Source organism: Euprymna scolopes, chromosome 6, assembly GCF_053919585.1.
Source record: "Euprymna scolopes isolate OS-2025 chromosome 6, ASM5391958v1, whole genome shotgun sequence".
Classification (NCBI taxonomy): Eukaryota; Metazoa; Mollusca; class Cephalopoda; order Sepiida; family Sepiolidae; genus Euprymna; species Euprymna scolopes.
Genome location: NC_136487.1, coordinates 157,507,521 through 157,529,461, shown reverse-complemented (window position 1 = coordinate 157,529,461; position 21,941 = coordinate 157,507,521). Strand labels below are relative to the sequence as shown.

General features: G+C 34.6%; 1 protein-coding gene across 2 annotated transcripts in view; it reads right to left on the bottom strand.

The window, feature by feature from the left end:
* LOC145278078 (death effector domain-containing protein-like) overlaps positions 1–18,945 on the bottom strand; it is a 61,669-nt gene extending 42,724 nt beyond the window's left edge. Inside the window, exon 1 of one of the 2 annotated variants that reach the window (XM_080130334.1) lies at positions 18,353–18,945. In XM_080130334.1, the coding sequence (XP_079986460.1) occupies positions 18,353–18,848 (496 nt within the window). In that variant the 5' untranslated portion in view covers positions 18,849–18,945. Of the gene's footprint in view, positions 1–1,017; positions 1,277–18,352 lie in introns of those variants that run through there. The other variant, XM_080130335.1, reaches the window with a different exon arrangement.
* Positions 18,946–21,941: the final 2,996 nt, after the last annotated feature.

The window sequence follows — 21,941 nt, the reverse complement described above, 5'->3', positions numbered from 1 at the left end:
TTTGATGATAAATACCAAAAAGTAGAAAAAAAAAATATGAAGCTTCCACCGGAAATTCTGATTTTCAAACTTTTATGAAATTCCAATATTCCCAAGAGGAAAAAATGTTAGTACTTACTGGTATGGATTATGAAAATAGACACACTGTATGAGCAAGCAAAACGGTCCTTAAAAAAAATTAAGAGTGATGAAGTAAGGAACACCAACAGCGTCAGATTTGAACTGACTTTCCTTGCTGAAAATGAAGAAGCTTTGTTGGCTGCTGGAAATGTTAAAAACAAATATAAAAGAATAGGTTATCACCCTAGAAGTGGTAACCAAGGATCTGGTTTTGCATCTTCACAAAGAGGAGCCAAACCTATAAATCCTACAGGTGTTGACGGGAATATTTTCAACTGTGGATCTTATAGACACTTGGCAGAAAAATGCCCTGATGGCTGTAATTCCATAGGATCTGATGTGAACTATTTAACTTGCAGATCATGTGGCTCTTATGGACATTATAGCTAAATGTCCTGACAGTTGGGAGAATATGTCCAAGGTAAATATTATAAAAGAAACTGTCATTTTGTTCATTGGTTACCACAAACAAAAAATATCACAGCTTGGTGTTGAAGCTAGAAACTATGCAGTCTTAGATAATGCATGTTCAAGTACAGTGTGTGGCCGAACCATGGTGAGACAGCTACATGGATTCTTTAGATGAAGTTGATAAAAAACAAAATTACTTATCAGGAGGGGCACAAAGTTTTTTTTTTTTTGGAGGTGAGGAAAAAATTGAAATCTTGTTAATATATGATACCATTTCACATGGTCGGAAATAATGTCACTATAAGAACAGATGTTGCTAATTCAGATATCCTACGATTATTCTGGGGAAAGAGGTTTCATTAAACCTCACATCATCAGGGCATTATTGTGTCCCTATTGATAAGATAGAGACCGTCCAGACCAAAGAAGTGAATTCAGTTACGCTCGAAGAACTGAATATTTTAGAAAGACAGAAAATCAACCCACCTGAAGCTCCATCATCAGTTTGCTCACCCTTCAAAGACATGGCTAGCTGCACTGTTAAAAGATGGAAGGAAGAATATGAAGATATCTTGGAGGAAATAACTTCCAAGTGCCAATTATGCCAGGAGTATGAAAAAATACCCTCTAGACCAGTGGTGCCAATGCCCATAGCAAAATCATTTAATGAAAAGGTTGCAATGGATTTCAAACAGTACAAGGGCTGTTGGATCCTGCACATGATTGACATGTGGTTCAGGTACGCTATATCGGTGTTTATTGATAAAAAAAAAAAAGAAAAAAAAAAGTTGTGTCATTGATGCATTAATGAAAAATTGGGTTGAAGTATTTGGTATTATGGAATCATTGACGACTGACAACGGTGGGTAATTCAGCTTGGAGGAAATGCGTGAAGTTACCTCAATCCTCAACATCAGAGTATGCCCCACAGCTGTAATGAGTCCTTTTCAGAATGGACTCTGAACGTGTACATGCCATAACTGATATGATGCTGCTAAAATTGGAAGCTGAGAATAGTGAAATACAGACTAGAACACTTCCAACTTGGGCTAACATGGCAAGAAACTCCTTACAAATGTACAATGGATCAACTAGTATCCGGAAAAACTTCAAATTTGCCCAACATGACGCAAGCTTGGTTACCACCTTGGGATGGAGCAACAAGTAGCAAGATATTTTTCCAGCATTTGAAAGCTTTACATGAAACCTGTAAGGCTTGCATCCAATCTGAAGCAGATGAAAGGATTAGATGTGCTTTAAGATCCAAAATCAGAACAGGTTTTCCAGAATGGAGATTTGGTATTTTACAAACGGGATGGCAAAGAATGATGGCTCGGACCAGCGAAGGTAGTTTTCCAGGATGGCAAAGTTGTTTTCATTAGGCATGGTGGAGTATTTGTGAGAGTTTCACTAAATAGATTCTGCAAAATAAAACCAGGTTTCAGTGAAACACCTGCAGAAAGTAATAAAAAAATCTATGACTAAAGACGGTCAGGTGGCAGCTGAAAAAAAAGAAGGAAGCTCCTACTGTGGTGCCTGCCACTGTATTAACAGAAACTGTGGCACCCACAAACCTGCTCACTGAAACTCCAAAGAACCAAACCAAGGATGTTGAATCCAGGAAAATAAATTTAAAAAAAAGGAGCAAATCCAATGTAAGTTATCAGGTTCAGAAAACTAGGTTTCAGCTACCATTTTAGGAAAGGTTGGAAAGAATACTGGAAAAAATAAGGACTGGTACAATGTTCAGGATAATAGCAGTGGGGAGCAGAGGAGTTTAAATTTGCAGAAAGTTGAATGGAAAGTTCCAGAAGAGTCGGATGAAAATGAACTGGTCCATGTTACAGAGGACACATATAAAGGACAACCACTGGAATGTAACTCTGCTAAACAAGTGGAATTACAAAATCTTTTAGATTTTTGCACATATGATGAAGTGAAAGACAAAAGCCAAAATACCATATCCACTAGGTGGGTGATCACCTCTAAAGACGGCATTGTTAAGGCATTTGGTAGCTCGAGGGTTTGAGGAACATTGTTTCCTTGCCAAAGATAGCCCAAGTCAGAAAAGGAACAAGGAGAAAATTTCTCACTATTGCCTTGGGCAGAAGATGGAGAGTCAAGACAACAGATATTAACTCTGCATTTCTGCAGGGAGTGGAACTTGACAGTCTTGTGTACATTCAACTACCAATGGAGAGCAACACTCCCACAGGTTTCATTTGAAAACTGAGGCATGGCTTACATGACCTCAAAGATGGTGCAAGACAATTTTTTTGGAGTGTCCGAAATGAACTCTCCTTGAGATGTACACAGTCAAAGCCTGAACCTGCTATGTTTATAAGAGTGGAGACTGGGTGCTTGTCAGGTATTATACGTTACCATGTAGATGATTTCATCCATGCTGGTAACAAATACTTTGAGGCAGTAATCAGCAAATTATTCAAAAGAGATTTTAAATATATTGGTTTCTGGATAGCTCAAGGTTGGTTGGTTGGTTGTTTTTGTTTTACGGCATATCAACCCTTTTCGGGTTATTTAATGCCGAATTCAAAGATTTTGAAGAAAATATTTTTAATAGAATATATTTGTTGTTTTCACGTTGGTTTCTATTTAACCCATAGTTGGGACCCTAATAGGTACTACCACTCCGGGTCAGAGTGGACCTGGGAGCAATGGTAATTAAAGGGTGGCTCCACACTCCCCAAAGCCCACAAGTTGGGGCCTCACCACTGGATATAGTTTAAGGTCATATCCAGGACCCCCATTGAGGGACTTTTACCCTCTGCAGGGGGGCAGTCGGCATATTCTAATGCCCCACCGACAGGGCCGGATAGCTCAAGGAGTTGATAGTATAACACTGGATATCCAATTTGGACCATCCATCGCTGGAGTCAGAAAGGATTTCTCAGAAGCCTGATCAGCTCAACCCAAAAGAGTAAACACTATACCGAAGAATAGGTGGACAACTAAACTGAGTCGTGCAAGGTTCAAAACCAGATTTAGCTTTTGAAATGGTTGACATGAGCACTAAGCTAAATCAAGCAACAGTCAGTGATCTGATGTGAGCAATAAAAATTGAACACTCAAAAGAAATCAAATCCACCCAACTGTATTCACAGCTTAAGGGAAATGAGGCTGATTAGGAGGTTTCTGTTTTTACAGATGCTGCTCTTGGAAACTTGAATGATGGAAAGGGCAGTGTTGGGGGCTTATCTGTTATGGTTGAAAGACAGGTTTGGAAATTGCTGCCTTATAGCTTAGCAGGCTAAAAAGATAAGGAGAGTTGTTAGATCAGCAACAACAGCAAAAGGTTTACAGCAGCAGCAATATACTACAAGGAACTGATAACGAATCTCTTAACTCTAGAGCAGTGCAGCCTACCAATCACAGCTTTTGCGGACAACAAAAGCATTATTGAAGCATTGCAGTTAACTAAACTAGTTGATGACATGTGGTTGTGGGTTGACATCGCTGCTCTGTGTGAAATGCAGAACAACAACTGGGTGTCTGTAAAATAGTGCTCAGGGAAGATCCAGCTTACCAATTAACTCATTAAGAGGGGAGCATATGGAACTGAACTTTTAAATGTTCTTCAAAAAGGAAAAGATGCCAGAAGAATTTATATAAAAACAAAACGATTTTTTTTTTTGATAAGAGACATAATAATCCTCTAGACCCAGAGGTAGTCTAAAAAAAAAAAAAAAAAAAAAAAAAAAAAAAAAAAAAAAAAAAAAAAAGGAAAGTGAGAGAAAATACAATTAATGTTAATATATTAATGGATGCAAGGACTAATTCTTCGCTATCCTCAACGGTTGTGGAATTCAGTAACAAAGTGTTGGGAAGAAAAGACAGTGAATCGTGGGAGCCAGCCTGGTAAAGAGGGACAAAGTAACTGGAGAAGATAACGTGCATTGTAAAGGAAATAAAGCGTCCGTTTCTAAATCCTAACATTGTGTTTTTCTTTCAATACTATGGATTAACACTATCGACTGCAAGGTTCCACATAGATTTGTCTATCAAAGTTTGACTTGGGAAGGCCAGTCTCTCAACATCTTGATGACAAGCCAAGTCGAGCAATCCCAAACCTCCCTCATGCAAACATTGAATACAGATCTATCTGCATTCCTAATGCCTCTTCCTGTCCCAAAGTGAGAACAGGAGACTTTGGAGGGCTTGTAGGTTTTTCACAGGCAAAGGAAGTATGTCTAATTGATACAGGATGATAGGAAAGATGCAAGTGGTGCATGCTTCAGCTCTACCCTTTAAGGAGAATTTCTCTCGAAGCAACAAGTTAGACATTTCGCCCTTTAACTACACCACCAACCAATTCCTTTCAAGCTATTACACTTTGATCGTCGCCAAAAAGTGAAGGAATCATTAAAAAATGTCTTTAAGGCTAAGCAATTCTAAATGGATGAAAACACAAACCCAGTTAAATCTATTATCATATAATTCTTTGATGGGGTTGAGTAGTGTAGTATCAGTTCTGTTGTCATCAGATCATCCTCTCAGGAATTACCTTATTCTTTTTTTAAGGACAGAGAGAGGGGGGGGAGTAATCTTCCCAGGTATTATATTCTTCTTTGTAGGAAGTGATAACATGTTCTGTAGCTGTGATATCATACTCATAAGCTTTACCTTCTCCTTTTATGAGGTGATCCATCCAGGTATTACATCCTATTTTGGATGAGCGAGTTTAGCATCTGTTCTCTTGTCATCCTACCAGGAATTACTTCTTCTTGATAAGGGAGGTACTATAGTGTATGTTCATTTGTCATGATAGTAATCTCCCAGACATCATCACTTTCATTTTTTTTTTTTTTTTTTTTGAGGTGTGGGGTAGAGGTTGGGGTTTTCCCATGCTTTAGAGATAGAGTAGTAAGTATTTACTTCTTTCCTACCACAGGAAGACCTGACACAAGATCGGAAGATAGAGAGTTAAGCTAGTGACCCTAAAGAAGGAGCACTCCGGCCTTTTAAAAATTACCTAGGCAGTCCTGTCAGCATTCCCTGGTAGGGGAGCATTAAGTATGCAAAAAACTTATTCCACTTTAAAGATAAGAAGCAACGATCTGGGAGGGTGGACCTCCTAGAATTACCCAGAACGACACCTCAGCCCAGCAAATACAAGGTCATTCCTTATTCAAAAGTGGCCAAAACTGTCAGGCTGTGTTGAAGGCATTTTAAAGTGGCATGACTATAACCTACTCAGGCTGTGCCAGTTCTCCAAAAAATTACCTCCTCACTGGGGTGTTCCTCATGATACCATCCTCTCAGGATTACTTGATATTTTTTTTTGAAGAGGGAGGAAGGTACTATCTATTCTATTGTCATAATATTATCCTATCCCAGGCATTAACTCCTACTTTTTGGAGGTTGATGTGGATAGTATTTGTTCATCATAATACCATCCCTTAGTTATAACCTCCTCCTTTGAGGGGAAGGGGTGTCATTGTAGTGCATGTTCGTTCAACATCATATTTTTTCCAGGCTAGCAAAAAACATGTATAAAGAAAAACACACATATACATAAAGAAAAAGAAAAAAAAAAAACAGAAAGAAGCAACTTTAAAAGTTAGTGCCCAAATGATGCTGGGTAAACAGATGGATGAAGGAGTCTCTTAACCCTTCGGGGTTGTGGCGGGGGCAGGGGGGGGGCTGCATTTTTTCATGTAGCATATCTTGAGCAAGAATAGCCTGGCGGCACACATCTCTCTCCAAGCTCCCAAGGTTAAACAGAGCCAAGAGGGAAAAGATAAAATACTGAGGTTTTATGTACAACATGAAAAGAAATTAGAATCGCCATCATTCCAATAATTATAGGAGCAACTGAACACGTGAAAAATAATTTTAAAAACTACCTGGCAAATATATCCAGTGAACCAGATGCAAGAGAGAAACAATTGCACCATCCCTACTAAGAAAAAAAAGTGTGTGTGTGTATATATATATATATATATCTCCAATACGTTTCTACGAAAATAAAACAACCTTGGTTAAAAAAAAGAAAAAAAAAAAGAAAAGATTTCTTAGAATAACAAAAAACTAAAAATAAACTTAGAATAAACAAAATAAAAAAAAACAAAATGTCAGTTGATTGAATTGATACAATCTGTATGACAATGTTTTGAAAACAAAAATAACTTCAATTATTGGAACACAAAATAATTTAATTAGTATGAGAGGATGAAATTAAAAACGCAGAGTCTAAAGTAAAAATAAACAATTTTAAAAAATTTAAAAAGGGTGGGGGTGAAATAAAAATAAACAAATTTTTAGGTGGAGAAAAGATGTCATTTAAAATGAATTCGTTGAGACACAATAATGAAGGTGTCCTCTTTTGGGAATCAGGATTCCAATATTTAAAAAATATACATTACCTTGTAAGGAGGCAAGTAAATAGGAAACTTCATTAAAGGTGTAATTCGTAATCTTCTATTATATAAAAAGCAGTTGTTTGTGTGTATGTGTATCCAGCTAAAAGTCCAAAACTACAAAAACTTTCACAAACTTGATTAGCATTGCATCAGATGAATAATATCTATAAAAAAAAAGTATAGAAAAAAATATTCCTTCTCTGGGGGTTAACTGGGCCAGGTTTCATCAGGCGAGTTTTAAGCGTTATGTACCAATTTGGAATGGAAATACCGACTCATTACTTGAGGAATCTATTAGCAGAGTGGCATGTGTGTGCGTCCTGCTAAAGAGGGATGGGCTGAACTGAGGAGAAATAGAGGGTTATAGAGAGATGGTTTTAACAGAAATAAGTAACAATTTTATCCTGGCCAATGCTGGGTAGCCCTGCTATTATTATATATATATATATATATATATATATATATATATATATATATAAAGCTGAATGTCTGTGTGTGTGTGTTGAATATTTTAAAAAACTGATTACATATGATAGAAGATGTATCGAGACACAGGAATGGGTATGTTTCATCTGACAGAATGGTGGTTCAATGAAATTGTTGTGTCTGCATTCGTGCCTGGTCCACAAAGTATGGAAATAAAAAATTTTAAAAAATCGTTTACAAGTGTTTTTGATATAGATGTACATAATACTTTGATAAGTATGTTTCAACTTAAATAGGGATGGTATAATACAATTGTGGGGTCTGTGTTCGCGCCTGACCTCCATAGAATGGAAATATGTCACAAAGTTTAACAAGGTTTTTTAATATAGATCCACAGAATATTGTGATAAGTATTTCAGTGTGAACAGGTATGGTATAATAAATTATGGGGTTTATCTATTTTATTTTTACTTTCATCATATTTTGTTTTGGTACCTCCAAATTCGAAGCTATCTCTTTACAACCCTTCCTTTTCATAACCTATCATACTTTCATAAATCAGAGTCCATTTTCTGTAGGCTGTTTTTTAACCCAGTCAACGACGGGTACTTTTGCTAGTATTATATATATATATATATATATATATATATATATATATATATAAAAAATTAAATTTAAGAAATGATAAAGTAATTATAGGTATATATAAATTTGTCAGTTCAACAAGGAAAACCATAGAAAGAAGAGTTATAAACGCTCTTTATATCTAGGCATTTTGAAGCCTAATGCTTCTCATCAGGAGAAGAGAACTAGATTGCAGATATAGGAAATGCAACATCTAGCTTAGGATACATTAGGATGAAAATGTAAAATAAAAATAAAACAAAAGGAAGATTGAAGTAAAAAACATAAGGATGAAAAAAAAATGTAGGGAGATGGAATAGCCATTATATAAGTAGGGGTTAATTTGAGACTAGAGAGCAAAAAGAGAAATGTATGAGAGGGATTTTTAAGACTCACTCAGACATATTGATAATGACTAGTCTTTCCCTATATCACCTGACCCCCCCCTCCTGTTTTTTTTATCTATCCTTTTGCTCCTCCTCCTCCACTTTGCACATCCCCTTGATGAAGCATAAATCGCTTCTAAAAAGTGAACAACTCTCCTCCTCCCTGTTAGTGAAATACTCAATCTTAATACTCCCACTCTTTCTTTTTCCATTTTCTTTCTTTCTTTCTTTCTTTCTTCCTCTCCCAATTTTCTTCTTAGATTGCTTTTATATTTTTTTAAATTTTTATCTAGCTTTTTTTGTTTTTTACACAAAGGAATCACCACTTATCAAGGCCCAGAGGCCACTCGAGGATAAGGGTTAAAAAGTGTACATTGAACTATTAACTTCTTTTCTTCCATGGCATTAAGGTGGACTTTTCTAAAGCTGCACATTTATTTTATACCCACTCATGCCGAATGTTGTCTTGTTAAATATCTTCAGAAACCATTTTTTGTTTCACAGTAGATGTCTTTACTTGTTTCATCTAAGTATATAGGCTTTGACATCCATAATTTCTGATGATATACTTTGAACTCTGAAAATCGCCCCCTTAAGACACTTTATCAAATCTCCATTACTAACGAATAACGTGATATTATCCCATTGATTACTGTACACGGAATAACCCTTATCCCCGAGTGGCTTCTGGGCCTTGATAAGTGGTAACTACCATGTAAAAACAAAAAAAAAAAACAATATTTCATTCCTACACTTGAAAACTCCTCTACCATACCGAAGCATTATAATCCCAGAATTCTTACCCATATCCAGCTGAACCAAACTTGTTAATGGATACTATCTCCCAAGCATCTTTGACTTCTGCCTGAAGAATATTACATTCTTCATTTCTTGCCAGATATGTATATACTTTTATTATAGTTATTGGATAATCTTATGTAATCAGCTTGAGTCCTAAGGTATTTATTTTTTTAAATGTTTTTTTATTGCTTATATTTGTTTTCTTCCCTATCCCATATTATCTTTATACTTTTCTCCATTATTGTTAGTTCCATTTTGACATATACTGCTATTTTCTATACTCATTTCCCCTAAGCCCACCAAAATAACCTCTAACGTATATAACAGCCACTCCATCTCCGTACATTGTTTTTGCATCCTAATGTTTTACACTTCATTTTTCTTCCTTCTGGGTTTTAAAGTTTATTTTACATTTCCATCCTAATGTATCCTAAGCTAGACGTCTCATTTCTCTATGTTCATAACCAAGCTCCCTTCTACTGATGAGAAGCATTAAGCTTTTAATGTCTGGGTATAAAGAGCATTTATAACCCTTCTTTCTATTGATGTTTCTCTTTATTGAACTGACAAATTCATATCAATATTTACTTTATCTTGTCTTAAATTTCATTTTTTATGTTATCTGCTGCATCGCCATATGTTGAGCTTATGTCCTGATAGGTTTCTAAAGAATCTATCCATATTTTTTGATTTCATTTGATGCTGAAAGTGGTTGGGTTTAAAAATTCACTAGAAAACAAGTCTGCAAAATTGTCATATCAATTTCGTTTCCTGATTTTGCTTTCTTACTAACTAGCCTGGGTTCCCAGTGTTGCCCGGATGTTTGGAGGTGTGTGTTGAGCAAAAAAAAAAAAAAAGTGGTAGTAGGGAGGCAGGTTTGAACCCGTACTGCGAAGGAGGAAAAGAACATGAAGAAAAAAAAAAAGTGACATATATATATATATATATATTGTATTTTGTGTACAGAAAATTGTTAGATGAGACAAGTCATTGGTACCGTTGCTTTCAAGCCCAATAATTAGGACCGTTTAAGATATCCATTTAAGATTTTCCTTTTAATTGAGCGCTCTGCTGGATTTATTTTTCCCAAAAAACTAATATATATATATATATATATATATATATATATATAGATAGATAGATTAAGGCTAGTCAATCGAAAAGAGGGGATGAATTTTGAAAATATTGGCGAAAAAAGTGACCCCCTCCCTGTAAAAAAGTGCCCAGTTGAAGGCAAAGAAATTAATGTTTTTAGCCAATTTTTCGATATTTGTTATCCGTAGGGTCATGCTTCAAAACGATACCAATTTTGTGAAAATCCGTCGCCTCTGTCGAAAGTTCTAGGCAGGCATACAAACATACATTTAAACAGACAGGTTATTATAGACTAGCAGGAGTGCCCAGCATAACCCGGGTGTTTGTAGGGGTAAAAGAAAAAAAAAAAAGAAAAGAAAAATGTTTTGGTAGGTAAGTAGACTCGAACCCAAATCCTTGAGGCAAAAGCGAAAAAAAAAAAAGCCTGACAACTTACCACAGCGCTAACACGGTAGAGATGTGAGAATGGTTGAAATTAAAGGATTAAAAACTTAAGTGACAGGTGCGTAAATTTAATGAGGTCAAATATCACGCTATAGGGAAATGAAATCCCGCACTTAACTTTGGCTGCAAGGCAGTTTTTTTGGTTTTGTTTTGTTTCCCCCATGTTGTTGGGGAGAACCAGCTCCCCATAAAAAAGAGAGTGCCCAAATGAATAGCAATTGTCTAATATGACGGTTTTCACCGCATTGATCAAAGCTGATAGCTTTCTGGACAACCCCGGCAGGGAAACCGAGGAATTACCTTTGCTCCATCAGTTTCACTTTATTTATACTAAAAAGCCGAACAAACATGCGAGAGGATGGAATAGCGCAAATTTCATAAAAAGTCGATCAAAATAAACCTAGACACAACGTCCTTTTGCAAATCGTAGATATTACGATCTAGGGGGTATATAAACAGTTGTAAGAAATAAAAACAGAAATCCTAAAGCTATCTCCCAAAACTTTCAATTTTTTTAATAAATGAGGATATGCCAAGAATTTAAAGTTCAGCTTAAAAATGAACTTTCTATTTGACAGGTTAAAAGCTAATAATTTCGAAGGATCACAAAGTATTTTTTTTTGTTGTTTTTTTTTTTAACTATTAGCAAAAGATTAAAATGACCGACTTATTTACAAAAAAGTGAAAATGCATTCAGGTAGATTTAATTTCCAAATTCTTTAAGTTCGATTTTTAGTACTCTCCACTATTGCACTTTTATTTCAATAAATATTTAATAAATAAAAAATGTGCAAGTTTAGTTTGAACACTTCTTGTGTTATGACAAAAAAAAAAACAAAAAAAAAAAAACTTTTTGCATTACAAATAATAAAACAAATATTTTATTCCAAATAATTAATTTAGTTTTAACACTTGTTTTCTGAGGAAAAAAACAAACTATATTAAAGAGACTTTACGGACCGTATTTGATTCTTGGTCGCCATCTTGGTTACTGATCTGAACTACGCCGCCATCTTTGTTCAACACAAAGTCTCAAAACTATTTATTTACTATTTAAGTTTAACAAGTGTTAAACTAAATTAATTTGTGTGAATAAAATATTTGCTTTATTATTTGATAATGCAAGAAGTTTTTTTTAAGTCAATTTTTTGTTTTGTGATAACACAAGAAGTGTTAAAACTAAAGTAATTTTTTTTAATAAATATATAGTTTTGTTTTTCATGTGATTCCATTCAATTCTATAATCTAGCTAAAACCATTGTCAATAATTTTCCCTACTCAACAAAACGTAGATTCCATGAACAAAGCTTCTTTCTTAGAACTGCATGCCTGTGGAACTCTACCGCTTGCCTGTTTCCCACCTTTCAACTTGGATGTCTTCAAGTCCAACATAAACAAATTCCTGATGAACCACCACCTTAAGTAATGACACTTTATCAAATCTCCAATACTAATGAATACTACAACACTATCCTTTATCCTTGTGTGGCTTCTGGGGCTTGATAAGTGGTGACCTCCATGTAAAAAACAAAAAAAAACATATCCACTTCAGGTAGCTAAATTTTTCCAAGCACTGATCTTGGACATTACTAGTTGAAAATAATCTTGACACTCATTGGAGGGGTGAAAATGAAGTTTTCTTTCTTTTTTAACATCTATAATAGAAATCTCACCTGTATGTTTAAATGTAGGTATGTAGGTGTCTGTCTAAAGCTTTCGACAGAGGTGACGGATTTTCACAAAATTGGTATCATTTTCAAGCTCGACCCTTTGGACGAAAAATTGGCTAAAAATATTAATTCCTTCACTCTCAACTGGGCACTTTTCTACAAAGAGGAGTCGCTTTTTTTGCCAATATTTTTGAAAATCATCCCCTCTTTTCGATTGACTAGCCTTAATTTAAACCTTTGCCACTTCCAGTTTGGCGATGGACGCAACAGCAAAGACTTCATGTTTTTTTTTTCACGTTCTTTTCCTCCTTCGCAGTACGGGTTGAGTCTGCCTGCCTACTATCACAATTTTTTTTTTTTTTGCTCAACATGCACCTATAAACACCGGGGCAACGCCAAGCACCCACGCTAGTTTAATATATAGCAGGCAAAATGGCTGTGAGTGTTTGTGTACGTCTGCGAAAGGCTTTTTGCATCATAGATTCCACGAGAAGTTTTCGCATACTTCCCAGATCGTAATATCTCGCATTTGTAAACGGACATCCTTTCTTTCCTTTTTTTTGATCAAGTGAAAAAAAATTCCCATCGTGGCGTCGTCTCGGGTGTTGGTTTGGTTTTTTGTATAAAGCGAAACTGTTCGAAAAAGCAGCAAAGCATTTCTTGGCCTTTGGGCCGGGACTGATGCTTCACTTAAATTGGTCCTTGGTCAATGTAGGGGTAACCCTTCATACTGAGGCAATTACTATTTATTTGGACACTACCAGAGTGCTCCTTTTTGGGGGGAGCTGGTCCCCCCCCCCAAATTAAAAACGACCTTGTGTCTAATTTGCTTTTGTGGGGAGCAAATAAATACCAAGCATTTAAATCATTGTACGTTCGATTGACTATGCTTAAATTCGACGCATGCAACTTCTGCTTGTGCGATGGCGACATTGGCTAACGTGTTACGTTTTTTTTACCTTCTTTCCCTCTTTCGCATTACGGGTTCGAGCTTGCCTGCCTACAACCACTTTTTTTTAAACCCCACCTTCTTTTCCTCCTTCGCTTCAAGGGTTCTAGGCGACTACCACTTTTTTTTAACACCTCTCTTCACCCTGTTCCTCCCCATCCACGGGCTGCTTTTTATTCTCACACCTGGGCAACGCCGGGTACCCCGTTAGTGTATGTATGTAATATATATAAAAAGTTTCCTTTACACATAAAGACTTTATACAAGAAAGGCTTAATTTATTTTTCTATCGGATTTTCGTTTCGTATAAATCCTTTTTTTTTTTTTTTCAGGCTGTAATTTCGAAGATTAAAAATAACATCTATTTGTAAATCAAAAATGAAAATCTGAAAATGGAAAATAATTTAGATCCTGTTTGTCCAAATAAATAAATAAATAAATATTAACATTGCGTTTATCTAAAAATAAAATAATATATATATAATAATCTATGGTACACAAACGTAACGTAAACGTATAATAAATTTTATTTTTACACTTTTTTTTACAAGACGCAACACAATCGTATACTGAAATTTTTAAATATATTTTTTTTGAATAAAAATAAAGGAAGGAAGGGGTGAACGAAATTTTTTTTTTTTTTTTTTTTTTTTAATGTGATAAACACTAGACATCCTATACGACAATTTACTTCTTTTATTAACTACAAGTAATATCTACTGAGCGTTGCTCGGGAATTATCTTTGTTTCGTCTTTTTTTTTTTTTTAAAGGTTATCTTTACGATTACTGTTTTCACTTTATTTCCGGTTAAATATTTTATTTCTAAATGATAACATTATTCAGAAAAGCTCACCTTAACATGGGGAAAGGGTGGGAGAGCTTCATTTATCTATTTTATACTTTCACTGAACAATAAACAAAACTGTAAAAAATAAATAAATAAATAAAACGAAGGAGCAACCGGAAGTGAAGTGGAAACAGTAATCGTATAGATTATCTTTTTTTAAATATTTTATTTATTATTTAATTATTATTATCATATCGTTTGGTCATTGAAATATTTGGATGAAATGGTTATAAAACTATTTTTGCTAGAGTAATGTATTTAATCTCAATATAAAAATATTTTATTAATGAACGATTGTTTATTGAAATAAATTTCTTAACACTTTAGTACGCTTGTCGCTTGTACCAAAATAATGAATGTTAATAGCTTAAAAACCGTTCTTAACATATTCTTATATTACAAGAAAATTTGCTAAGAATTTAAAAATTAGTTTGGTACTTGTACACTTTTTGTGCTGTGCTGAAATAACATTACTTAGAAAGTCATTCTTAACATGGGGAGGGCGTTTTCTATTTTGTACTTTCACTTAATTAAAAAAAGAAAAAAAAAGATCGTCAAAACTTGAAAATACTATTTATTAAATACCATTTAATAAATAGTATTTCAAGAAAGCTATTCCTAACATGGGAGGGGGCTTTGTTAACTATTCTACACTTTCATTTCACAATTTAACAAAAAGATACCGTAAAAATTGAATTCAACTTTAAAATCCCATCTCTCTGCACAAGTACCATCTAGTTTTGTAAAAGTCGGTTTCGTTTGGTTCAAATTCTGTAGAAGCACTTTTCTTTCAACTATTAGGATTAAAATGTCCGATGTGTTTACGAAGAAACCAAAATGTATTCTGATGGATTTAAGTGGATTTATTTTTTTTTTTAAATGTCCTTGTTTTCACGTTATTGCAGTTTATCATTTTTATTATTATTAAAAAATAATCGATTAAAACAAAGAGATAATGATAATGTGCAAGTCACATCTAGACGAGAAGCAGTGCTTTGCTTCTCAGAAGCACATACACACAGAGTACCGACCCAGTAAAAATGGTCCCACAATTTTATTAATATGGTGATAAGTGATTTTTATAATACAATTCAAGTTAGTTTTTTTTTAACGATCCTAACTCTGACATTGACCCCCATTTAGTGTCCAGTCCGCAAATTTGGAGATAAATTCTTTAAAGTTTATTTACAGTTTTTTATTGAACTCTAAATAATCGATTTCAATATCTTTATTGGTTCCTTAATAATATAAAATGTCAATAATAAAATCGCCATTACCAAATAATCAACTCTACATGGTAAATAATGATTGTTATTAATTCTTTTGTAGTGGACAAAAAAAAAAAAAAAAAAGAAACGTTTTTATTAGTAATTGAGTAAGGTTTTGTTTTTTAATAATTAATAAAAGAAAACCTGGATTTATACTCAAAATATCAAATTATGGTTTCGTGAAAGATACAAGATTTATAAAGTTCATTAATTTTTTTTCTGAAAAAAAAAAAAAAAAAGTTTCCGCCTAGCGTTTATACGTTTTATTACTTAAAAAGCTAAAAAAATTTTTTTTTTTTAAAATGCATTTTATTTTATTTATTCCCACAAACAAAAGGTACTCATGCAGAATACCGACCGTGCTGAAATAATAACGTTATTATTTGGAAACCCATTAACATACAGAGGAGAGGGCGTTTTGTAATTTCTGTACTTTCACCTAACAATTCAATAAACAAAAAGATACCGTAAAACTTTAATTTTAACTTGAAAATCCTATTATAAATAAAAAGAAATACCATCCTTGCTTCAGTAAAACTGATGCGGTTATCTTTACGATCACGGTTTCCATTCCACTTCACTATGTTAAAGAATATTTTTTTGCTGAAAATCCATCCTTAACACAGGCAAGGAAATTCTGTAATTTCACTTAATTTAATGAAAATATATCGTAAAAAATTAATTGAAAACAAAGAAGCAACCGGAAGTGAAGTGGAAACGGTAATCGTAAAGATAACCACTTACGCAGTATAGATCAGCCCCCATGACAAACCATCGTGGCTTGGCTCAATGAAATCCGGTAACAGCAACAGCACTAAATTAGACTCGGATTCCCGAAATACGAAGGCCACAACAAATAAACTTTCCGCGTGATTGAAAAATATATAAATAAATAACACTATAAATTATTTATAATTAAAAAAAAAAAATATTGGCACTTGTGCAGTTTATGGACCGTGCTGAAATAAATTATTCAGAAACGCATTCTTAAGATGGGAGGAGCTCTTTTTCCTTTTAAAAACTATTCTGTACTTTCACCTAACAGTTAACAAACAAAAAATACAATAAAATTGGATTCAACTTTAAAATCCTATCTAAAAAAAATATGACGGTCCGTAAACTGCATAAGTACCAAAATACTAAAACTCAAGATGGTACTTACGCACTTACGTTACCGTGTTAAATATAATTAGAAAGTCATTCTTAACATGAGGAGAGAAAGGTATTTTGCAGCTATTCTGTACTTTCACCTAAGAATAAACAGATTAGAAAACTTAATTTTACCTGAAAATACTATTTTAAAAATAGCACGGTAACATAAGTGCATAAACACCTACAGGTTTCTTTAAATAAACGGGAGGGGGAGCCATATTCTATTGCATGAAAGAATATTTTGATAGTCAATAAAGCACGTTGGGCTTTAAAGTACCCTAACATCTTTTTTTATTCCGATGGATGGGGTAGCAAGCTTTTATAATAATAATTCAATTAGGATGATCATAGAGTGTTATTTTATTCTTATTATTTGATTAATAATATCTAATATACAGTACTAGCAGGGATACCAGGGGTTGCCCCGTGAATAGTAAAATAGTTTTTAAAAGGATAGTCCTCTTTCTCTCTCTGAACTTGTTCACCATAGAAAAAGGACAAGAGTAAGGGCATATTGCAGTATAGACAACAAATATATATATTATATAGTGTGGTGCTAATGCAGAGAGTGATCCGCGCTAGTTTTTTTTTTTTTTTTTTATTCAATTGTAAGGTTAAAGTACAGAATAAGTACAAAACACCCTCCCCATGTTAAGAATGGCCTTTTAAATAATAACGTTATTATTTGAACACGGATCAATAAGTGCAGGCTACTATATATATATATATATATATATATATATATATATATATATGTTACCAAAAGAAGATACTCCTCTACTTGTCACAGTAACATTTAATGAACGTGGTTCTACCAGTATTTTGTTTAATTTCCGATTTTTGATCGATTATCGAAACTCTAGAACGTCTAATGTCAGCCATTTTTTCTTGTTCTAACGTAAGACTTGGCACTACTTGCGTTTCTAACTAAACACTTTAAAATAAGTTAAAAAAAACACAACAAATTTATTTTGCCTTTGGTAACATTTATTTGTTACATATTTATGACCATTTTTTCGTTTGGTTGTCTATACAGCAAAATACACAAAGAAAAACTATTGGACGTATGTTCAGTGTTATTTTTTAAACAAATACAAATAAATGAAATAATGAAGTTTTCTTTTTGACTCTCCCTCCTATACATTAATTTGGTTCCCTTGTTAGCTCACGGGAATAAATATATTTTATTTCATAAATAATAAGGTCGGGGTCACATCGAATCCGATTGCTTTTTTTAAATATATGCTTACCCAAAAATATACTGACATTTGGACGTAAGAGGTCTGGGACCAGGTCTACAGGGGCCTATGTAAAATGATACGCGAAATGTTAGTTTACATTACATTTAAACTTCTCCATGTTATTACAGTCGGGAAAACAGGGAGGGAATTCCAAAGTCTAGCAGCCCGAAGGAAAAATAGGAGGCTTTCCAGCATCTAGGGGTCTCTACAGTACAGTGGTAGGGGCGAAATTTTGCTGTTGGACGGATTCGTCGGGTATGTACGTCGAAGGAGTACAAGTTCAGAGCGCACGTTTCATTTAAGTACTTGTAAAACAGATACAGAGAGGCAATGTTGCGGCGATGGGACAGGGGTTGGAGCTTGGTTGATAGTGTGTGACCTACTAGACAGGAGACCCTTTTTTTTTTTTTTAGCCCTGTCTAGGAAGGGTGGGGGCGTATATTTTGTGTAGTTTGACTTTTCGTTGAACATGCATAAAGAATTACAATTTTCCTTTATATAAGAGAAGATCACCTCTACAACTACACATAAACTCACCGGTTTTTCTGCGACGTAGGGTCACGTAGGGGAGAAGGTCTTGTCGACCAGTAATAGCAAGGGCTTGAAGTATTTTGCCAAAGTTCGTTCCGTCAACCATGCCGGCCCTTTCCAGGGCGAGAAAATAGTCATAGCCATCGTTGACTTTCTTCATCAATGATTTCGGAGCAGTCTCATCAGGCAACCTGGGCCTTGAAGAAGTCTGTTGATGGGGGTCACTCGAGCCAGCTACCCCTGTTCTGTGTTGTTGGGGAGACGAACGGTGGGACCTGCTACTGTTATTCGTATTATTATCACATTTTTGGACCTCGTTAACTGCTGCATTATCCGTACAACTCTGGATACCTTTACCCGAAAGCCCTTTTCTCCTCAGGCAAACTACCTCCTTCGGGGTTAATCTGTCCCCAACCAAATGGAACATCTCGTTGAGAGACAGCATCTGTTGACAATTATCCACCTTATCCAAACGTAAGGATTTCTCTCCGTCCGCCGCCATTTTGGGACAGCTACACAAAAATTTCGGCAGCTGAAATAACAACTCCGCAGCAAATATAATTCTATTTCCGCTCTAATCGTCATCTGTTGACTTTCTCTATCTATCTTTTTTTCTTTCTTTTCTCTCTCTATCTATGTATGTATCTATTTACTCCTCTCTCTTTCTCTTGTAGACACCATACACACGCCTTTTCTTTTTCTTTCTTTCTTTCTCTTTTTGCTACTCCGTCATAGATTAACCTCTCTCTCTCTCTCTCTCTCTCTCTCTCTCTCTCTCTCTCTCTCTCCCCCTTCCTTCCATTCATTCACACTCACTTTTTTTTCTCTTACTATTTCAACTTAATTGTACACTCTCCTGAAACTCTTAGAGCCTATCAATATTTTAAATACAAAAGAAAAAGTTTTAATTATTTGTTGCAAAATTCTATTTTTTATTAATAAGAAAGAAAAACTATTTAAAATAATTTTTTTAAATCGATAAACCGTTTTTATACAAAAATAAAAAGAAGAAAGAAAACATTTTTCTCGGCAGTAAATATAAAGGAAATGCAATGCAATCGTCTACAAATAAGTAAACATTTTGGCCTTCGGGACAAGATCAAAGTGTAGTATCTGTTCTTCAGATGCTGCACTTCTATTTCTTGTTCTCTTTCGGTGGAGGAGAAATCCTTCACGACTGAGACAATTTTTATTTTTGTACCTTTTCTCCACGTTAAAAAACGACCCTGGTATCTAACTCTGTCCGTGGGGACTGGGGAGGCATAGTAAATAAATAGGTACTATATAAAAAGCTGGTTCAGTGGTTTGGTTCGGTGTACACTGTACATCCAGAATTAAGTAAAATTCACGCAAATTGTTCAAGTACCTTTTTTATATATACAATGTGAAAACATAGCGATTTTAATAGTAAATCGTAGCCATTACAACGCTGATTTTAATCTGGGTAGTACGAATTGAATTGTTTGCCTTTATTTATTAAATATGGCGGATCAAGACACAACGTTATCACTTACTCATGATTTTTTTCTTAGATAAAAAAAACTACTTGATCAATTTATATAATTTTTGGAATATGACACCCATTTTATGTTAAACAATTTACCAAAATTAAAATGATAAACTTAAATTTGTGTTATTTGGATTATTCAAACTACTGTTCTCATCTTAAGTGTTAACTTATTCACACAACGTTTCAGTCGATGTAACTTCCAGCCGTTTTCAGGTCTATCTTGTCGAACTCGGGAATCTTTCTGTCGAACTCGGGAATCTGCACAGAATTATAGAATAGAAACCTTTACACAAGGGTAACTTGCTCTCGTTCAGCAGAGATCTTAAATAATTCACAATTGTATATTTTTTAGTGTCGCCTGCACTGAGGATTGAACCGTCAACCTCCAGAAAAATGTCACTCATAACTGCCTTTTACCAGGTACTTTATTCACTACACCACGGATCCTTGCAGACTTCTATCCAGTCGTGGTCAGTATCTTCAAACAGCCTGATCTGGAAGCATCAGATATTCTATATGACAAGTAGTGGCAGGATTTGCTTATGTTGAATACCAGATCAAGATATCAACAGACCACAACCTTAACAATTCCAGAGTAGTAGTTCTACAGGCTTTTCACTACAGAAAAAAAAAGAAGATAGGTCAACACCCCATCTTTATAAAACTATACTTTATGCAACATTCAGAGGTTGAATCACAAATGATGATGATAGAAAGTTAAGATCTTTCAGAATGTGCAGTATTCCAAGCTCCAATCTATCTCCCCACCTTGCCAAACTTTCACAAAAACACTTGACTAACTACAATTACTATCAATAATTTCCCCCCATTCTCTGTGTTTAAATGTAGATTCCATGAACAAAGCTTCTTTCTTAGAATATAAACAAGTTCTTGTTGAACCTTCAAGTCCAATGTAAACAAGTTTTTGTTGAGTCATCCCCTTAAATAATCCAAATTCTGCCCGATTTACACCATTAACGATTACTACACTACCATCTTACATTCATTAACCTTTATCCTCAAGTAGCCTTCAGGCCTTCATAAGTAGTGATTCACTTGTAAAGCTATATATATAAGCTATTTGGACCTGTAGCACACTTTCAATTTGGTTTTTAGCTGGCAAAAATTGCTGTTAAGGGGTAAAAATTTTCAAATATTTGGTCTATAGAGTTGAAATTTTATATCTAATTTAACATTAACAATTTCCTTCATTCACTATTTAAATACAGATTCCATGAATAAAGCTTCTTTCTTAGAACTGCCAGCATGTTAAACACTGTTCTACTGGCCTGCTTCCTGGCCGATTACAATATGGTAGGCTTCAAGTCCAATGTAAATAAGTACTTATTGGGCCATCTTCTATAATATAAATCTCACCTGTTTGTTTAAATGTATGTATGTATGTATGTATGTATGTATGTATGTATGTATGTCTGCCTAAAACTTTTGACAGAAGTGACATATTTTTTATGAGATCAGTATCGTTTTTAAGCTCGACCCTTCGGACGACAAAATATCGAAAAATTTGCTAAAAACATTAACTCCTTCATCCTCAACTGGGCATTTTTCTACAAGGAGGGGTCGCTTTTTCGAAATTCATCCCCTCTTTTTGATTGACTACCCTTAATATTTTGCCAGTTCGGGTTAAGCAATGGACGCAATGGCAAAAACGTCATGTTTTTTTTATGTCCTTTTCCTCCTTCGTGGTAGAGGTTTGAGTCTGCCGGCCTACTACCACTTTTGTATTTGGCTCAGCACACACCTCCAAACACCCGGGCTAGTCTTAAATAATTCAAATTCTAATAAATCTACATTAACGATAACTAAACTAAAACCTTACATTCATTAACCCTTATCTTCAAGTGAACTTCGGGCTGTGATTTCCTTATAAAAAAGATGTGGAAAATATTTATACCTTAATGAATCATAAGGTCTGTCCAGTAGCCAAAACGACCTGCATTAATTGCTGAATGATCAAGGACATGAATGGAAGCACCAGAAATCAAAACAAATGTAACATAACGCGTATGGTGCACATGTGAGAAAATCAGCAGCAGCTGTAGGATAGCTGGCTAGTGAAAATAT